Source organism: Dama dama, chromosome 25 (genome assembly GCF_033118175.1).
Source record: "Dama dama isolate Ldn47 chromosome 25, ASM3311817v1, whole genome shotgun sequence".
NCBI lineage: Eukaryota > Metazoa > Chordata > Mammalia > Artiodactyla > Cervidae > Dama > Dama dama.
Window position 1 is genome coordinate 39,405,526 of NC_083705.1, and position 20,607 is coordinate 39,426,132.

Sequence of the window (20,607 nt, forward strand, 5' to 3'; positions counted from 1 at the left end):
CAGTTAAGGCTGTCTACATAGCTAGGGTGCTCACTCTAGGAAACTCTGTCATGAGCAGACTTTGGGCTTCCTGGTATCGAGGTGCTTGGCAGGATTATGAGTAGTGGTTCCAGACCTGGAGACAAAGGGTGACTGTTGTGACTGGGAAGTGAGAGGACAAGAAGGCCCAACCTTGGGCTCTGCAGATCCTGGTGAGTGTACTTTCCCATCTCCTGTTGCTGTACTGTATGTCTCGCCTGTCAGAAAGCTGTCCTCTGAGTATACACCATTTGATTTCTATGATTCCTTTAGCAATAGAACCCTGAATGTGGTCAATGTGCAGTTAATACAGGTGGCGAGATCTGATCCTCTGTGAATGCCCCCCACCCCGCTGTAAGCCAAGAGGTTCCATGATAACAAGGCGTGGGAGGGTGGTGCTGGTGGGAATTGTTAAGTGTGCAGAAGGGTGGGTAGTCAGGGAGCTATTAAGGATACTTCCATTTAGTTATTTTATTTGCAATATCATTTATTACTTACTGTGTTCAAGGTACCATTTGGGGTACTGTGAATTATACAACTCTGAATAAAACACAGCTGTTCATGATCCACATAGGGAGATAAGAGAAATATGCAAACAACTATACTCCAAAGCAGTGTTTAACATATTACTTCAGAGTGATAAGGAATCACATGACCTCCTTCAAAGACATACATGGAGGAAGGAGGGATTGCTCCAGGCCAAGGGTTACAGTGTTTTGGTTGAACCTTGAAGTATGGGCAGGATATATATTTCCAGAATGGCAGGAGGAGGACAGTTTTGGAAGATGGAATGGCATGAACAACATCCCAGAGGAGGGAAAGCACAGTGTTCCTGGGGAGGAATGACTTGTCTAGACTTACAACTGAGGTCAGATGACAGATGGTGGGTTCGAGTGTCTTGGAATAGGTTTGCAGTTTAAAATTTAGGTAGTGGGGAGGGTACTAGAGACAGTTAAGGTTCTTTAGAGCAGAGGGATATGTTGGATTCTGAACATCTTTATTGGCAAAGGAAGATGGATACAAGGAAGGAGAGGTGGGAAGAGGATGGAAGGAGGAAGACAGTTATTAAGGGGTTATTGTGACCCCTTAGTGTAAAGTCAAGGTGGCCTGCAGAAGGGTGGTGGCATTTCTTTATGTTTGGATAGTTCTGTCTAGGATTTGCTCTAAGAGGGTTTATTTATTTTTCTTCCATGGGGTTTTGCTTTGAATCTAAGAATTCAGAAAAGTGCACATAGAAAATGTACACATTACAATTGTAAACTGATGGATCATGAACAATAGTTTTTTTCTTAACTGGAGTAAAATTGGTTTACAGTGTTGTGTTATTTTCTGCTGTACAGTGAAGTGACTCAGCTATATGCATACATATATCCCCCCCATCCCTGTTGGACTTCCCTCCTACCCAGCCCCCGCTCCTCCACCCGGCATCCTATCCATCCAGGTTACCACAGAGCACTGAGCTGAGCTCTGTGATCAGAGTTGGACATGACTGATCGATTAACACTTTTATGGATGAAGGTATAAATAGCTATTGTTCTTGCTTATCACAAAAACATCAACATATGCAAAATAAGTGGCAGCAATTTCTTCAACATATCTGCCATACTCAGAGGCTGTCTTTCAACAAAGCCCAAAGCTTAAGCTCCTCAGACCCCATGACATGACAAAGAAAATGGCCTGGGGAAATCCTACCAACACTTTGGGGGAAGTGAAGGGCAGCGTATTATATCTGTGTGTGGGCGAGGGTTTCAGTGTGGGAGAGCGCATGCACCAATTAGTAAAACATTCTTAACTCATTCCTTCTCATTTCCTTACAGAAAGTAGCAATAAGTCACATTATTTTCTGAGTGAAGGCTCTGGAATATACTTGCTGGGATAACGCAAACATAACTAACAGCTAGCCCTTTTACAGCCCCTCACATTAATTAGGGAGCAGATTAACATGTCAGATGCTTCTAAAATAGGAGGGTTGTAACGAGTCTGTGGTCTGGCACAACTGACACATTGATGACGTTTGTTAAAAACACCACCAACCCTCCCTTTGAGTGACCTCCAAGAAAAATGATGTTTACATCGCATATTAGAAACGTAGCCTGCAATTTAGTCATAAAACCCCAATTATGGTTTCATGACGCTGGAATGACCCATGAAACAGCAATGGCTTAAACAGTCAGGTACACTGTCTTCCCTTTCTTTATTGTGTAATGTGGACTTGAGCATATACTTCAATTGAGGAAGAGAAAATCCATCCATAGAATTTAATTAAAGGTACCTGCTATGTGGGGTTTCCCAGGTGGTTCAGTGGTAAAGAATCTGCCTGCCAGTGCAGAGATGGGAGTTCAATCCCCAGGTCGGGAAAATCCCCTGGAGAAGGAAATGGCAACCCACTCCAGTATTCTTGCCTGGGAAATCCCACGGACAGAAGAGTCTGCTGGGTCCCCGTCCACAGGGTCGCAAAAGAGTTGGACATGACTTGGTGACTAAACAAAACCACCACCACCTACTAGGTAATTAGGATTCTTTTTAGGGCATGTGAGGGATTTAGAAGAAGCAGAAACCATGGGTTTGCCTTAATTGACTGCAAATAATTAATTCTTGAAGCCCACACAACTTATTGAGTCCTGTGCACAGTGTGATCACATACATGGCGATGTTGTGAGGATAAATGTCATCACAGAGCAGCAGGCAAAGTTCCATGGAAGCACAGACGCAGAACAGGTTTCGGTGCTAAAGGATTTGGAGAGGTGTTCCCAAGAGAGCAGATGTTTGAGTTCAGTCTTGAAGATAAAGAAAAGATTGTCACAGGACAAGAAGGGGATGTGCAAGTCATGTTAAGGAGAAGAGACAGCTTGTATGAAGGCAGAATTTCAGAGTCCAAGGCGATTTGGTTAAAGGGACAAATTTAACGGTCTGTTAATGTGATCATTAGGTAAAGAAATATCTCAAAGTAATAATGACAATGATATAGAACTTGTAAAGAGAAAGATTCCTAAACTCAGTAATCTACTTGCTGGCCCACAATAAATTCTTTCTTTTTTCTTTTATTTGCATTAAGTTGGTCTTACTTAACCTCAAGGCTGGGCTTCCCAGGTGGCCCAGCAGTAAAGAAACTGCCTGCTAATTCAGGGGACACATGTTCGATCCCTGGGTGGGGAAGATCCCCTGGAGAAGGAAATGGCTACCCATTCCAGTATTCTTGCCTGGGAAATCCCATGGACAGAGGAGCCTGGTGGGCTACAGTCCATGGGTTTGCAAAAGAGTTGGACATGACTTAGCAACTAAACAACAACAACAACATATAAGGCTAACTGTATGAGAGAAATAAAGAAGCAGCCTTTTTTTTTCCCCAAAGAGGACATAAAGATGGCCAACAGGCACATGAAAAGATGCTCAACATTGGTAATCATCAGGAAAATACAAAGCAAAACCACAATGAGATATCATCTCACACCTGGCAGAATAGCTATCATCAAAAAGAATACAAATAACCTTGTTAGCAAAGATGTGGAAAGAACGGAAGCCTTATACACTGTTGGTGGGAGTGTAAACTGGAGTAGCCACCATGGAAAACAGTATGGGGGTTTCTAAAAAAACAAAACAGAACTACCACATGGCCTAGCAATTCTATGCCTGAGTATATATCTTCCCAAAACAAAAACACTAATTAAAAAAGATACGTTTATCCCAATGCTCATAGTAGCACTATTTATAATTGCTGAGATATGGAAGCAATGTAAGTTGCATCAGCAGATGAATGGATAAAGATGTGGTATATACATGTAATGGAATACTACTTAGCTATAAAAAATGAAATTTTGCCATCTGCAGCAGCATGGATGGACCTGGGGGGCATTATGCTTAGTGAAATAAGTCAGACACAGAAAGATGGGTACTATATGATGTCACTTATATGTGCAATCTAAAAAACATAACAAACTAATGAAAAAAAAACAAAAAAGGAGCAGACTTACAGATATAGAGAACAAAGTCGTGCTTACCAGTAGGGAGAAGGAAGGGGGTCAGGGGGAACAAAGGGTTATTATGTGATTATATGGTATCACGTGTATGAAACTTTTGAAAATTGTAAAGCATTACAGAATTTAAAGAATCTTTCACTCAGTTAAAAGAAAAACAAAAAAGAAGCAGCCTTGTGGAGAAGTTGATAAATTCTGAAAAATAATATTTTTTAGTTTGCCCCTACAATTTCAGTTATTAATTCATCCAGTTACCATATCCTAAATAAAACAGAGTAAGGACAGTAGCTTGAATTGTAGTAAAATCTGGACAATATTGCCAACGGCAGAAAAAGGACTGAAATTCTTACTTGTCTCTAGGACTGGATATAGTATCTGCAGACTTTGGGATGCTCTGACAAAGAAAGCTGGTGTGGCTGAAAGAGAAAGAGGGGGAAAAAAAAACCATTAGTCACCCCTGTAAAAAATGGTCTGATGTGACCTTGTTATATTCTCATTTGCAAATGTCAACATGTGACCTAGCCCAACCTCACAAAAATTCTCTCCTTTTTTCTTTCTTTTCGAAACTAAAATTGCACCTATCCTCTGAAAGGAACTCCTAAATATTCAGAGCAAATGGAAACCTTTTGTTCAGTTGCCTCTGGTCTCACGCCTGGACACAGTCAGGAAGGATGAAGAATTGCCTTCCTACATCATTTGGGTCCAAACTTAAGTCTTGCTTGTGAAAACAAGGAGGAACATAAATTCTTTTTAAAAACAGTATTAAAAACAGTTCAGTCAAACACGTTTATTCTTAGAAATAAACATGTGAGCAACCCTGGGAGTAGGGAAGGAATGAGGGGAAGTGAAAAACTGGACAAGAAGGAGAGACAGAACTTCAGGACACGAGATGGGCAATGAGTCATCTGTTATAAAGGAGTTCTAATGGAACTGATACTAGAATTAGGTTACATGAAAAACAGGAGAAATGGAACATGATCAATGTAGCTATCACTGAACTGTTGAACTGGGTTAACTGCAAACATATTGTAACTGCTGTCTGGCTTTGGTGGAGAAGGGAGTATCGGTAAGATTCTTCTCATCCCGCCAGGTTATCCCTGGGTTGCTAGAGAGGCAGCGTGACCTAGGTCCCCAACAAACACAGAGCACTACCTCAAAGCAGTGAAACTGCTAATGCTGTTGGTGCTCAATAGAAACCTGCAGTAACAGTGCTAAGAAATCGTTTTCTGATATGAAAAAAAGGAAAAGGAAGAAAATGAAGATGCAGGGACAGTGAACTGGCCCACATCCATCACCCTGAATTTCAGAATGGGTGAATCCTGTCCATCTGTCCTGAGCCACTTTTCAATGTGTTTTTTCACTAACTCCTCCCACCTGGCCAACCAGTAGGCAGCACCGGGTCTGCTCAGAATATAGGGTCTGGAGCTCAGAATATAGAAGCTAACAGAGGAAATTAAGATCCTCTCATCAAACGCTGCAGAATTCTAACCCCCAAAAGTTTTCAAAGTCTGGGCATATCAGGGAGAGCATTTTCCAAGTGAAGTTAGGTTTGGCGGCCTTTGGCAAATAATATTTTAAATTTTGTATGACTTTCAGCTCCAAAAGGATTTCTTTTCATTCTCTAAATTTTAATATTAACTTTATCTGCAGAAGTTCATTTACTCCCAAATGCAATAAAGAATTATGACAGAAAGCAAATAGAATACACATTTCCCTGGAGTAGATAATGTATTACACATGGATTTTAACGTGACCAGAAAGGAAAACTGCTTTTTATGAAAATCCCCTCAAGTCAACTCACTGCCTTGATACCCTCAGTCTTTGTTATTATCATTATCTAGACCCCAACCCCCACCTTTAATTCCTTGCTACAAATCAGAGAACACTTTATTACCCCCTGCCCCTAAATTGGGCACTAGAACATTATTTTTGGTCAAGGTTGGGCAAGTTTATATAACTTTCAACTGTGAATGACTTCTTTCACTGACAACTATGTATGCCTTGAGAATGTTAAAAAAGGGTCGAAAAAAAGAGGAAAATTAAGTCAATCAGGGATGACAGACACACAATCATCTGTGTTATTTTGGTCAAAATTATCCAGTCAGTTTGTCTCCATTTTCAGCTTGACACCGAGTAAAAAGACACCAGTTTCCAGGCTCAGACCAGCAGGAAAGTTGATGAATTTCTCCAGAACAATGACTGATACAGAAAGTGGGGGGTCAGTTATGAGGCTCCAGGGGAGCCCACAGAGCCAAACCTCAGGCCCGGAAATGCTTGGGCAGCGCTGGCCACCCTCGACTCTTTTGCTTTCCTTGCAGACAGAGGTCTGGTGCCTTCCTCTTTATGGTGTCTTTGGTAACATTTTCATGAATCAGAAAGTCCTACTCAGCTAACAGCCTCCACAGAATATGGTGAATCAAGGCATAAAAGGAACAAATGGCATCCTCGGGGAAGAACCACAGATTTACGCCAGCACCAAGAGGGCCCTGATTACAAAGTAGAGAACCATGAACAAAACTGTGCCATCTTAGCAAATGGAGGTATCACCCTCAGTGGTCAATTTTAGCGTCCCAGCTGTCCTCACTGTCTAGAAGCACTGCTCTAGTATATCCTATGGGGGCTTTTAAATCCTGGCATTATAAAATGAATTAGCTACAGCCCTTGGCCTTGGTAAGCCCACAGTTTTTGGGCAGGGATATATAAAGTAATGAGTGGTCGGCATTGGAGGAGCAATGCAGTGTCCTTTAACAAGTCAGGACAAGGTTCCTGGGGAAGGTGACCCCTTTCATGGGTGCTGAATTTGGGATAACTAAGAAAATTAAAAGCAAATGATGAGGCAGTTGGTGCCAAGGGAAGCACTGAATAAAGAAAGGCGTAAGACAAGGCTGGGGCACATGAGTCACAGTCTGTTGGGAATGGGTAGGGCACAGCTGACCGGGGATGTATTGAGTGGGGAGAGGTCATGGTAGGATGGTCTTTCCAAAGAACTTAACTGTGATCTTGCAAACACTGGAGAACTACTCCTTTGCGGGTCCTTGAGGTGGAGCTTCTCATGGTGAACCTGCTTAAGAACAAACCGCAATCTATACTTTCCTACTTATGTCCAACCCTGTGCTCAACTTCCCAACCATGGCACACAATTGGATCTCAGTTTCTCTGTCTGTAAAATGGGGCCAGTGGCAGTATCTACACAAGTGAGGTTTAAGTCAATGTATTTAATACAATGCAACATATTAAATATGCAATATAGTAAGTGCTTAGAGTTAGATATTGTTTTTATTATTGTCACTGTTATTGTTGCTACCACTACCCTGAAAGTAGAGGAGGAGAGCATGGCAACCCACTCCAGCATTCTTACCTGAGAAATCCCATGGGCAGAGGAGCCCAGCAGGCTACAGTCCACAGGGTTGCACCGAGTTGGACACGACGGAAGTGACTTAACATGCACGCACGCACGCTGAAAGTAAGGGCTCGTCTTTTACAACAAAGAACTCAGCACAATTCTTTGTTGTAAAAGAATGTGACAATCACAAGCAGACTTTGTGAGCTTAAGGCTTTGCACATATGAAGACATGATTCAGTTCTAAGTGCAGCAGGATCTGCTCTATTTATTTAGGTCTTCCTGTGCAGGCTGGACACAGACAGTGGGACTCTGGAGAAGTGAGATCAGTTGGCATTGAGAATGGGAATCTACCTGGGACTCAATGCAGTCATTTTCAGTTCTTGTAAGTTGGTGACTTCCCTACTGGATCAGTAGGAAAGTTAGTATGGGAGAATTAACATTCTGCTGAGGATTGCACTTTACCCGTTGTGCAGCAGTGGCATTTGGAATCAGCCATGAATAGTGCAAACACAAGTAAGTAAACGAGATACAGCATATGGCAACCATTTTACACCATGACAGGAGAGCACAGAGGGCCTCATATGGCATCTGCCATAAAATAAGCATTGGCTGATGTCAGCTACTGTCATCATTATTAGCTTATGATTACTATAAAGATAATGCTGATGTAACTGTCATGAAATCTTTTCAAGACTTCCTCTGATTGCAATGATCACTTTGTAGTATACACATATATCAAACCGTCATATTAGACACACACTTGCACAATATCTTATGTTAACTTTATCTCAGTAAAGCTGGAAATAAAGAGACTTCCACTGAAGTCTCCCTTGGGCAGTAAGTAAGCTGTCCTTCACCCAGCAGCCCTAGAAACAACTCTTACGCCCTTTGCAGTAACTGCTTCTTTTCCTGTGCCCTTTGACACACAGGAAGTTTCTTGAGATGGGTGTTGCTTTTATCTTTGTAACCTCTGTTAGGAGTGCAGGGCACGGCACCTAGTAGAAGAATACAGCTTGCTAAACAAAGGAGGTAGATGAATTATAAATGCTTTAAACTTTGGCTTTTGGTCTAAAAGGGGATCAAAGAAAAATAGTTTATTCTCAGAAAACTACATCTCTCCTTGTAAATCTCAAGTCAGCTTGACCATTTTTCCTGCCATTTGGAAGTCTAGTTATCCTTGAGCATATTTCAGAAATTTCCCCTGCTCAGATTTCAACCTCTAAAGCTCTTTCCAGACCCACTTTTGCCTTTCTGTCCTTTTTTTCTCTATCACACTATGATCACCATCACCGGAGAGTATTCAGTTTAAAGTCCTTATCTCCTCCAGATGTGCGGTCTCCTTGCAGTAAGGCTCAAGTTCCAGCTCACTGTCTGGTCACACCGATACCATGTCCTAGGCCATCCTGCTGACTCTGAAGGGGCCAGCTGATGGCAGTCAAAAAAATGTGTGTGAGGTATTTACATCTCATGTTTACTCTGCCCTTAAAATGTAGCAGGCACCATGCTTCAAGACATTTTTTGAATTTTTTCCATTTTTACCTTCACAACAACCCTCTGAAGTGGATACAATTTGTTATATTGTATGCATGAGGGAGGGGCTTCCCTGGTGGCTCAAGATGGTCAAGAATCTGCCTGCAATGCAGGAAACCGGGGTTCAACCCCTGGGTTGGGAAGATCCGCTGGAGACGGGCGTGGCAACCCACTCCAGTATTCTTGCCGGCAGAATTTCATGGACAGAGGAGACTGGTGGGCTTGCAGTCCATGGGTCGCAAAGAGTCGGACACAACTGAGTGACTGAACAACGACAACAATGCGTGAGGGATCTGAGGTTCAAAGAACTAACTTGTCTAAGGCCGTCCAGCAACTACATGGCAGAAGCCAAATTTGGAGCTGGAGCCGGGTTCTGACTCCATCCCAGTCTACTGTTTGCCAAACCTGTCTGACCATCAAGATTTACTGTGGCAGTTGTATTCATTCACTGAAGTATAGTTGATTTAACCGTGCCATTTGTTAAATATGTGGATTCCAAGGCTCTGGACCAGATCTACAGAATCTGGGTCTCTAGGGCCCAGGTCAATCTGTAGGCTTGCAAGGCCCTGAGAATATATATGTTTACCTTACCCCCCAGCCAGGTGATTCCTATGACATGACACATTTGGAGAAACTGTTCACTGGCCAGTACTTTCTTGTTCTGGTCAGTCACTATGTCCTCTGTGGGGCTCCCCTTCCAGGCTCACCCACTAAGTGTCCACAGCTGGGGTTTATGGCTCGCTAGAGCACAACCTGATTTATTTGAATGCTCCAAACGTTCTGGAAAGTTAAACTGATGGGACCAAGGCGCTGAGGCTCTGGGCGGAAATATCCTCCAGGGGTCAGTGCATGAGGAAGCAGGTAAGGCATGCAACACCCTGGCAGCCAGGCCTTTTCCTTTTGCTGTGTCGTCCAGTGACGTGTACACAGCAGCTCCTGGGGCTGTGGCTGTTGTCCCGGTCATGGCCACCCCTTGGCCCCCCAAGGCCTGGGCCCAAGCGCTGTGAGAATTCTAAGCTGGAATTTCATTTCTTCTGGGGTTCACTGGCTAACTTGAATTCCTATCTGTAGTTTCTCCTGAATGAAGGCATATTATCTCCTACAGACTATGACTCTTGGCAGCTCTAAAGAAGCCTGCGTAATCTGAACAGAAAATCTCTGCACCTTTTAAACAGACAGCATAACCTCCCCAGATCTCCATGAGGGAATGTGGTTCTTCTACACTTCAACAGTAAATCACAGAGCACATTACACAGGATAATTTAAACAAACAAGAAAAGGAGCTGTGAGATGATGCTGGTGGTTCCAAACACCTTTTGATGCTTAAAAAACAAACAAACCCCAAACAAAAAAACCTGCATCACAAACAATCTACAGCAATTTTGGAGGAGAAACTAGCGTCATGAAAAGAAGCACATGCTGAAATAAATCTGTAGCAGTCATTTTTTTTTCTGTAAATGCATTTAGAGAATAGCTGGGCCTCGAGGTTAGAAGAATGAACGTGCAGTGAGAGATCCTAGTGGACAAATGTGGAAGTTTCCTAACAGCTTGAAGCTTCACATGTTCCTTTCCTATTTGGCAGTGCTCTCTGTGGTAAGTTAAAAAAATCCTGACACAAGTTTACGCACGTACCGAGGACATCTGCCTGCAATTAAAGACAGAAACTAGGGCCCGACTTTTCAAATGTAGCTCTTAGGGTGATAAGGCCAGTTAGGGGTGCAGTGACTTAAGGAGGACACATTGGGGAGGGTGCCTTTTTGTTTTTTTTTTTTAAGGAGGTTAATATGCATGCTCAGCTCAGCTGGCTTGCATCTTCCTTTGGCCATGCTTCCCAGCAATTCCTCCAGCTTTCCCTTTTAACTGTTGCGACAACAGTGAAACACCCTGCCCAGCTAGCTGCCCTTAAGGCTTCTTCTCATTATGAGAACAGCAAATGTGTCAATACCAGGCGATGGGTGGAAAGCCAGCCCTCTGTGCCCCGTGACAGCAGGGTGTCAGGGGAATCACAGCCCTGCTAAGGGGAAGCACACAGAATCCAGGTTGGAACCAGACCATTATCAGTCCTAGGTGGCCAGGCAGGGGCATAGGACTGGGACTGGAAAGACAGCCAGAGTATTAAAAGGTCAGACTGAGGTTCAGGGAAGAGGGCAGAGGGGTCTCTTCCCTTATAATGTTGTCTTGGATGTTTTTAATACCTGTGAATCCATTCATTAGAGCAATAGAATCAGACAATTTAATAAAGTCTAAAGCTCAGATGGTGACTCACAGATGATGCGCCTGAGCTAGGACCTCTTCTCAACTCTGTATTCAGTGATACCATATCACTGACTTGAAATCAGCCATGGTGGTAATATTTACACCACAAAAATCAGTGAATACTTCAAATCAAGGCTTTCTGCCACAGTCTGTGGGAATTCCATTCACCTTTCAAGATGAGTGTGTCTTCTCCTCCGCGATGCATTTTGTATTTTCTCCCAGATGGGATCCATCTCTTCATTCTTTGTGTTCTCACACAATATCTGGACCGTGGCATTTCTTACTCTTTGTCCGGTATCTCAGGTATATGACTTGCCCAATGAATGATGTACTGGATGTTTGATGGCAAGGACCCTGTCTCCTCCTTCTGATCCACCAAAGCATTAGCACAGCCCCTTCAATACAGAGAGTGCTCAATGTTTATTTATGAAATTACTGAATATCTCACTGGGAAGTCTTTCAAGAAATGTTACAAGGCACCATGACTTTACCTATATTATTATTTTGAATTTAGTAGACATTTTGTGGTCTCTGGAGTCTCAGTTTGGAAGATTCTAGAGCACACCATTAGATCTTATGACAAATGTCCACCCAGGACCTTGAGTGCTTAAACCTGAGGCAAAGTCCATGTATTTCAACTTATCTTCATGGTATCAAACCACTTAACAGAGTTCAGTGAGGTTCGAAGAATTAATAAACATAGGATCGTGTAGTTTCCTCACCTGCCTTCCTGTTACCTGGATAGATGCATTTGTTTGGTTTTGGCTACAGCAGTCAGCCAGTATTTTGATACCATTACTAGGTTAAGGCTGGTTTTACTGACTCTTAAGTCCTGGGCATCAGTTGTTTTGGCAGATTCATGGATCTCCTTTTTGAGACTGGTCAGCATTTCAGAAGTGTGAAATGGTAAAGGTGTCCCAGGCAAGCATATACTTTGCCAGAGGTTTTAAGGCATGTTTTTCCTTTGCTGAGCAAGTGAAATGAAAGTCACTCAGTCATGTCTGACTCTGAGATCCCATGGACTGTAGCCCACCAGGCTCCTCTGTCCATGAGGATTCTCCAGGTAAGAATACTGGAGTGGGTTGCCATGCCCTTCTCCAGGGGATCTTCCCAACCCAGGGATCGAACCCAGGTCTCCTGCATTGCAAACAGATTCTTTTTTACCATCTAAAAAGGGAAGGACCAAAGGCACCTTTTGTAAACAGGTTGATCTGGACTCCTGCCACTCAGCCTTGCGTTCCCAAGCTCTACTCATCAATTTCCATGGAATTTCTTGAACAAAAGCCTATTCCTTTGAGAAGCAGGTATCTGAGAGGTATTGAAAGGTCAGAATTGCAGTGTGTGAGCACTTATACGATATACCAGATGCTGTCCTGGATGCCAGAGATATGATGGTGAGGACTGCAGAGGGAGGTCTGCTCTTCTGGGTGTAGAGCCCACCGTGTGGGAGAAAGGCAGGAAAGAGAGGAGCCAACAGATGATGCAGGTAGCAGGGGAGGGCAGTGAAAGCAGCATGAAAGAGTGCAGGCCATAAGATGGGACTGGGGGACAGAAAGGAGGTCAGCATGGGCAGAACAAGTGGAGACAAGGAACCCAGGAAGAGGAGAGAAGAAGGATTGAGGTAACGGAGCGCCAGGGGCCAGATATTGCACCATCTTGCAGGCCAACGTGAGGACGTGTGGACTGCTCACCACGTCACCATGTCAGCTTTCATGAAAAGGACACCAGTGAGTTGGAGCTGCTACTGCTGTTACATCTGTCCCATTATACTGTATCCTTCCCACTTGAATCCTTCACTGTAATAGCTGGGAATTGGCAAGTGTTGTCAAAGGGTCCTGAGGCTTTTTGGTGTATGGTTTTAATTCACTAAGCACCTTTATCCCACTGTACTTCATCTGAGTTATAGACATAAGCCAGAGGGCCATTTGTTTGTTCAAGACATACCTACTGAGCACCTATTATACTAAGGCACTATGCTAGACATTGGGATATGCTGGTGAACAGACTGCCACAGCACTCAAGGTTCATTTCTCTATTCCCCTCAATAGACCCTTAGCCCTAGACCAATGCATCTGTTTGCCATCTGGCCCATTCCTGATTTTAGGTCTTTGCTCACATTATATAATTCTCTTTGCTTTCTCTAGAATGGGGAGAAAATCAGAGGTAATTACCGTTTATGGAGTGGGGATAATAATTCAGAAAATGAAATTGATGTAGATAAAGTATTTCACAGAATGTCTGGCACAATAAAAAAAAAAAGAATGAAATAATGCTATTTGCAGCTACGTGGATGTACCTAGAGCTTATCAAACTAAGTGAAGTAAGTCAGAAAGAGTAAGACAAACACCGTATTACATCACTTGTATGTGGAATCTAAAATATGACACAGGTGAACATACTTATGAGACAGAAACAGACTACAGACTCAGAGAAAAGACTTGTGGTTGCCAAGAGGGTGCGGGCGTCGGGGAGGGAAGGATTGGGAGTTTGGGATTAGCAGATGCAAACTAGTATGTATAGGATGGATAAACAGCAAGGCCCTATACTATAGCACAGGAAACTACATTCAACATCCTGTGATAAATCATAATGGAAAAGAATATGAAGAATAATATATATGTGTATAACTAAGTCATTTTGCTGTACAGAGGAAATGAACACAACTGGAAATCAACTATACTTTAATAAAATTAAAATTTTTTAAAGTAAAAAGAATGTCTGGTACATAATGTTTATGATTACAGTTGCCTCTCAGTTAATGGCATGTATTATAAATGCCACTCATCTGATAAAATGCTGATTATTGTATTAATATATTTGCCCCCTCAATTGGATTACAAATCCCTCCAAAGTAGGAACAACATCTTATCCTTTCCAACCTTACACATGAGGCCCTCCATTAATATCTGTATTATGATGGCTAGCTGGTCTTTTATCCTAACACGCTCTCCTTTTGATTAGTATCTACAAGATTACAGGTTTTTTTTTTTTGTTGTTGTTAACAAAGAGCCTTAGTGGAAGGTCATGTACACTTCATAGAAATATTTGTCACAAAATATATAGAGTTCAAAACTCCATAGAGTTCAAAAAGAAAACAAAACTTGGATACAGCTTCTCTAAGATACTTGACACAAAATTTTTAGATTCATTTTCTGAAGGCCAGTTATAGAAATAAATGATTGAAACTCTGTAACTAACAGGCAACCAATTTCAAAAATTATTTTGCAGTGGAAATAGAAGCTCTACCAAAACGTGAATGGAGACGGATAAGGTGACAATCCACTATAGACACGTACCTTGGCAGCAAGGTACCTGACGCTTACTTTTTTGAGCTTTATGCTTTTTGTTGGGCCTGTAGTTTTTGGCTCCAGTGAGAAGTAACCCTTATGGGCTGAACTTTAATTCTCAATCTAACTTTAGAGTTTCCAAAATGGACAATTAGAGTCAAAACAGTCCATCAAATCACGTAACAGCAATCTAAAGCGAAAAATTGTACTGGGTGTGAAAAACAGTGTTATGGTGTTTTTCTGGAAGGACTATGTTTCAACTGAAAAGAAACTCCCTTTCTTTGCAGCTATAGGGCAGGCAAAGTCTTGCAGTCTAAAATATAAGTTTTGATCCCTTGCTGGAATTATGTTTAATGTGATGACGATAAGACATAAAGAAAAAAATCAAAAGCCTTATTGATCATCCATATGTGGCCAGCGCTCTGGCCATGGATGCCTTGCACAGTATGCCTTTGTGCCGGCCTGAAGGGGCGCCCTGCCCATAGGCTCCCTGGCGAGACAGGGACACTGTATGGCTTTAAGTGTTCCCTGATCGAATGTGGGAAAAGCAGCCACGAGCCAAGTTCTGAACAGAGTTTTTATTGTGCTGAGGCCAGGAGATGAGGGGGAGGGAGAGGGGCAGGACTCCCATACAACTTCTGCCTTGCTCTACTTTCTGGTAGACGTAAGTTGAAAAGGCTGAGAAAGATACCTTTGGATAGATGGGACAAAGAAGGATTTGGGACGCTATAGAGTTCAAGTTCAGGAACATTGCAGCAAGTGCAAAAAAAAAAAAAAAATATATATATATATAAATAATATTAATTACATGTATATAATGTATATGATATATACAATTCATAACATTTAATTTTTATTTAATTTACATTTTGTTTATATTTCATGAACTTCCAAGCAGCAGCCAGTGCAACTGAAGAGCACACAAAATAATATATATGACCATAACAGAGCCGAATCTTGTCTGCTGTTAGCCCCTGCCCTAAGTTGGAAAATCTGAATGGCCTAGTTTTTTTTTTAAATGAAGGAGCACATAGCAAAAAAAGATCCATAGAAGGATCGAGAGAAATGGTTGGGCCACAAACATCAATTTCAAATGAAAGTCACAAGAGGACATTTCTCTTTTGAAAGAAGGACACAAAAAACAATTTAAAAACCTTATCTGGAAAGTACACTAATTTTCGAGTCCTTAGGAGCTGTGCTCCCAAGAAGCTTCTTTCCTGTTCCTGGATCTTTTAAGTGCTGCCTGAATGACTGACTCCACCGCTTCCTTTCCTCTCTTTTGAATCCTTTTCAGCTGTGCTTCTGACCCTTATCCTCCACTAAACTTGCTCTTATCAAGTTCAATGGCCTCTTCTCCTACCTTTTATGATTCAACTGTTCAGTTGCATTTTCCCCAGTAGACCACTGCTTTTTAAAAGCATGCTCTTTACTTCACTCTGTATAATGGGCTCCAGTTTCATCCATCTCATTAGAACTGATTCAAATGAATTCTTTTTAATGGCTGAGTAATATTCTATGGTGTATATGTACCACAGCTTCCTTATCCATTCATCTGCTGGTGGACATCTAGGTTGCTTCCATGTCCTGGCTATTATAAACAGTGCTGCGATGAACATTGGGGCGCACATGTCTCTTTCAGATCTGGTCTCCTCAGTGTGTATGCCCAGGAGTGGGACTGCTGGGTCATATGGCAGTTCTATTTCCAGTTTTTTAAGAAGTCTCCACACTGTTCTCCATAGTGGCTGTACTAGTTTGCATTCCCACCAACAGTGTAAGAGGGTTCCCTTTTCTCCACACCCTCTCCAGCATTTATTGCTTGTAGACTTTTGGATAGCAGCCATCCTGACTGGCGTGTAATGGTACCTCATTGTGGTTTTGATTTGCATTTCTCTGATATTGAGTGATGTTGAGCATCTTTTCATGTGTTTGTTAGCATCTGTATGTCTTCTTTGGAGAAATGTCTGTTTAGTTCTTTGGCCCATTTTTTGACTGGGTCATTTATTTTTCTGGAATTGAGCTGCAGGAGTTGCTTGTATATACAGAGTGAAGTAAGCCAGAAAGATAAAGACCAATACAGTATACTAATGCATATATGTGGAATTTAAAAAGATGGTAACGATAACCCTATATGCAAAATAGAAAAAGAGACACAGATGTACAGAACAGACTTTTAGACTCTGTGGGAGAAGGCGAGGGTGGGATGTTCAGAGAGAACAGCATTGAAACAAGTATACTATCAAGGGTATACTTTTATAAGAGATCACCAGCCCAGGTTGGATGCATGAGACAAGTGCTCAGGGCTGGTGCACCAGGAAGACCCAGAGGGATGGGACAGAGAGGGAGGCGGGAGGGGGGACCGGGATGGGGAACACATGTAAATCCATGGCAGATTCATGTCAATATATGACAAAAACCACTACAATATTGTAAAGTAATTAGCCTCCAACTAATAAAAATAAATGGAAAAAAAAATAAAAGCATGCTCTTTGTCTAGCATCTATTATGCCAAGTTTGCCTCAGTTCAGCTCAGTTGCTCAGTCGTGTCTGACTCTGCGTCCCTATGGACTGTAGCATGCCAGGCTTCCCTGTTCATCACCAACTCCCGCAGCTTGCTTAAACTCATGTCCATAAGTCACTGATGCCCTCCAACCATCTCATCCTCTGTCATCCCCTTCTCCTGCCTTCAATTTTCCCCAGCATCAGGGTCTTTCCTAATAAGTCAGTACTTCGCATCAGATGGCAAAAGTATTGAAGCTTCAGCTTCAGCATCAGTCCTTCCAATGAATATTTAGGACTGATTTTCTTTAGGATTGACTGCTTTGATTTCCTTGCAGTCCAAGGGACGCTCAAGAGTCTTCTCTAACACCAAAGTTCATAAGTATCAATTCTTCAGCACTCAACTTTCTTGATGGTCCAACTCACATCAATACATGACTAATAGAAAAAACATAGCTTTAACTATACAGACCTTTGCCAGCAATGTCTCTGCTTTTTAATATTCTGTCTAGGTTGGTCATAGCTTTTCTTCCAAGGAACAACTGTCTTTTAACTCATGGCTGCAGTCACCATCTGCAGTGACTTTGGAGCCCAAGAAAATAAAGTCTTTCACTGTTTCCATTGTTTTCCCATTTATTTGCCATGACGTGAAGAGACCGTATGCCATGATCTTAGTTTTTTTGAATGTTGAGTTTTAAGCCATCTTTTTCACTCCATCAAGAGGCTCTTTAGTTCCTCTTTGCTTTTTGCCATTAGGGTGGTGTCATCTGCATATCTGAGGTTATTGATATTTCTCTTGGCAATCTTGATTCCAGCTTGTGCTTCATCCAGCCCGGCATGTCGCAAGATGTACTCTGCATAGAAGTTAAATAAGCAGGGTGACAGTATACAGCCTTGACGTACTCCTTTCCCAATTTGGAACCAGTCCGTTGTTCCATGTCTGGTTCTAACTATTGCTTCTGGACCTGCAAACAGATTTCTCAGGAGGCAGGTAAGGTGTTTTGGTATTCTCATCTCTTGAAGAATTTTCCACAGTTTGTTGTGATTCACCCAGTCAAAGGTTTTAGCGTAGTCAATGAAGAAGTAGATATTTTTCTGGAACTCTCTCGCTTTTTCAATGATCCAACGGATGTTGGCAATTTGACCTCTGGTTCCTCTGCCTTTTCTCAATTCAGCTTGAACATCTGGAAGTTCTTGGTTCACATACTGTTAAAGCCTAGCTTGGAGAATTTTGAGCATTATTTTGCTAGCATGTGAGATGAGTGCAATTGTGCAGTAGTTTGAACATTCTTTGGCATTGCCTTTCTTTGGGATTGGAATGAAAATTGACCTTTCCCAGTCCTGTGGCCACTGCTGAGTTTTCCAAATTTGCTGGCATATTGAGTGCAGCACCTTCACAGCATCATCTTTTAGGATTTGAAATAGTTTAGCTGGGATTCCATCACGTCCACTAGCTTTGTTCATAGTGATGCTTCCTAAGACCCATTTGACTTTACACTCCAGGATGTCTGGCCCTAGGAGAGTAATGACACCATCATGGTTATCTGGATCATAAAGATCTTTTTTGCATAGTTCTTCTGTGTATTCTTGCCACCTCTTCTTAATATCTTCTGCTTCTGTTAGGTCCATACTATTTCTGTCCTTTATTGTACCCATCTTTGCATGAAATGTCCCCTTAGTGTCTCTATATTTTCTTGAAGAGATCGCTAGTCTTTCCCATTCTATTGTTTTCCTCTATTTCTTTGCATTGATCACTTAGGAAGGCTGTGTCTCCTGCATTGGCAGGTGGATTCTTTACCACTGAGCCACTTGGGAAGCCCATCCACACTTCTACGTAATCTAAAAACTTGTAGTTCATCTTTGTTTGCCTGATTTCCCTTTTACTTCACTGGCTATTCTTTCTTTCTCTCCTTTGTTGGCTTCTCTTCCTTTGCATTACCCCTAAATATTACCATTTCATGGACTCTTCACTTTCCTAGCCTTTCCCCCCCACCCCAGAAGGGGAAATCTCATCAAGTCTTATAGCTTTAAAAATCACTATATGCTGATGATCCAAATTTCTCATCATAAAAGCCTGAACCTCTGTTGAACTTCAGGCTCAACTCGGCCTCTTCGGTCTCTTCACTAGATATCCAATAGATATCTCAATCCTAACACAGAACTCTCGAGTAATCCGTGATGAACCTGTTTCTTCTGAACTCTTCACTATCTTTGTAAATTATTTCACCATCCATGCTGGTAAGCGCATGCTCAGTTGTGCCCGCCTCTGCAACCCCATGGATTGCAGCCCCACCAGGCTCCTCTGTCCATTGAATTTTCCAGGCAAAAATACTTGAGTGTGTTGCCATGTCCTACTCCAGAGGATCTTCCTGACCCAGGGATTGAACTTGCGTCTCCTATGTCTCCTGCATTGGCAGGTTGATTCTTAACCACTGAGCCACCAGGGAAGCCCATCCACACTTGCACTTAATCTAAAAACCTGGAGGTCATCTTCGTGTCTTCACTCTCCCTAACTCCCATTCCCTTGTTTGACCCACTGACAAACTGTGTCAGTTCCATCTCAATTCACTTCTCTCCTTTCCCTGTGCTATTATTATACCCCAAACTCCCAACAGTTCTTGCCTAGACTATCAAATGACTTCCTAATTGGCCTACTCACTTCCACTCTTATCCCCCTTCAATTAAGTACTGAAACATTAAACAGGGTGACCTTTTAAAAGCATAAACCAGATCATGGTACTCATCTAAAATGCTCCACAGCTTCCCATGTAATCAGACTAAAGCTCAAACTCCTTATAATGGACACCAAGATCTCTTGTGTGGTAAACATGGCTGGTTGCCTACCCAGACTGCCTTCCTCCTTCCTTCTCAAGAGAATCTTGATTTTGTTTGGGTAACCATTCCTCCCCAAGAAGCTCACGTGCCTCAAGAGAAACCGACCAATCCCAGCTCCATGAGTAGGTATAACTGGATAGAGGGTTATTCCTATCCTCTTTTGAAATTCAAGAAAGAGGATGTGGCCCAAAGGGAACCCTACTGGGAGACATTCTGGAAAATTTAAGGAAAAAAATGACAGAATGCCATGAGTCTCCTTGCTTTATCCATTTCACCCCAAACCTGAAGATGCAGCTGATAGGACTAAGAGGGCAAAGATATCTTTTGGAAAATGAATTTGAAGCCACTGGATTTAGCTAATCCAAAGCCTTCTCCAACTCTTTTCTAATTATATGAATTATTTTTCTTATTACTTAAGTTAGTTTGAATGATTCTTCCTATCCCTTGCTCTTGATTCTGAGTCCTATTAATATATTCAAAGAGTGGCCCCGCTTCCCTTTCTTTCTCTTTGCTCCAGTGTCTGCTTACCATTATGCCCCAGCCCTGAACTTGCCGATCTTACTCAGACCGAACTCTTGCTGACCTTAGGACCCATGTGATCTTCCTGTGAATGGCTTAGGCTTCAGTTCATATGGTATCTTCTTAGGGACACTTACTCTGACCTAATAATCTGAAGGACAATCACCATATTTTATTTTCTTCATAGTCCTTATTTATCTTTGTGTTGAGTTCTTTTATTCATTTGTAGTTTTGTCATTTTTCCTATATTCTCTCCACTAGAATATAAGGCCTGAAGAAAGCAAGGATCTTCTTTCCCGGCACAAAGTAGGCATTCTATAAATATCTGTCAAATGGATAAACACAGGAA

General features: G+C 42.1%; 1 protein-coding gene across 6 annotated transcripts in view; it reads right to left on the reverse strand.

The window, feature by feature from the left end:
• GHR (growth hormone receptor) overlaps window positions 1–20,607 on the reverse strand; it is a 307,318-nt gene that overhangs the window by 85,975 nt on the left and 200,736 nt on the right. For 3 of the 6 annotated variants that reach the window (XM_061129865.1, XM_061129866.1, XM_061129864.1), the window contains one exon: window positions 4,343–4,408. The exons of 2 other annotated variants lie outside the window; for them this stretch is intronic. In XM_061129865.1, the coding sequence (XP_060985848.1) occupies window positions 4,343–4,408 (66 nt within the window). Of the gene's footprint in view, window positions 1–4,342; window positions 4,409–11,289; window positions 11,517–20,607 lie in introns of all 6 variants that reach the window. One more of the 6 variants, XM_061129862.1, reaches the window with a different exon arrangement.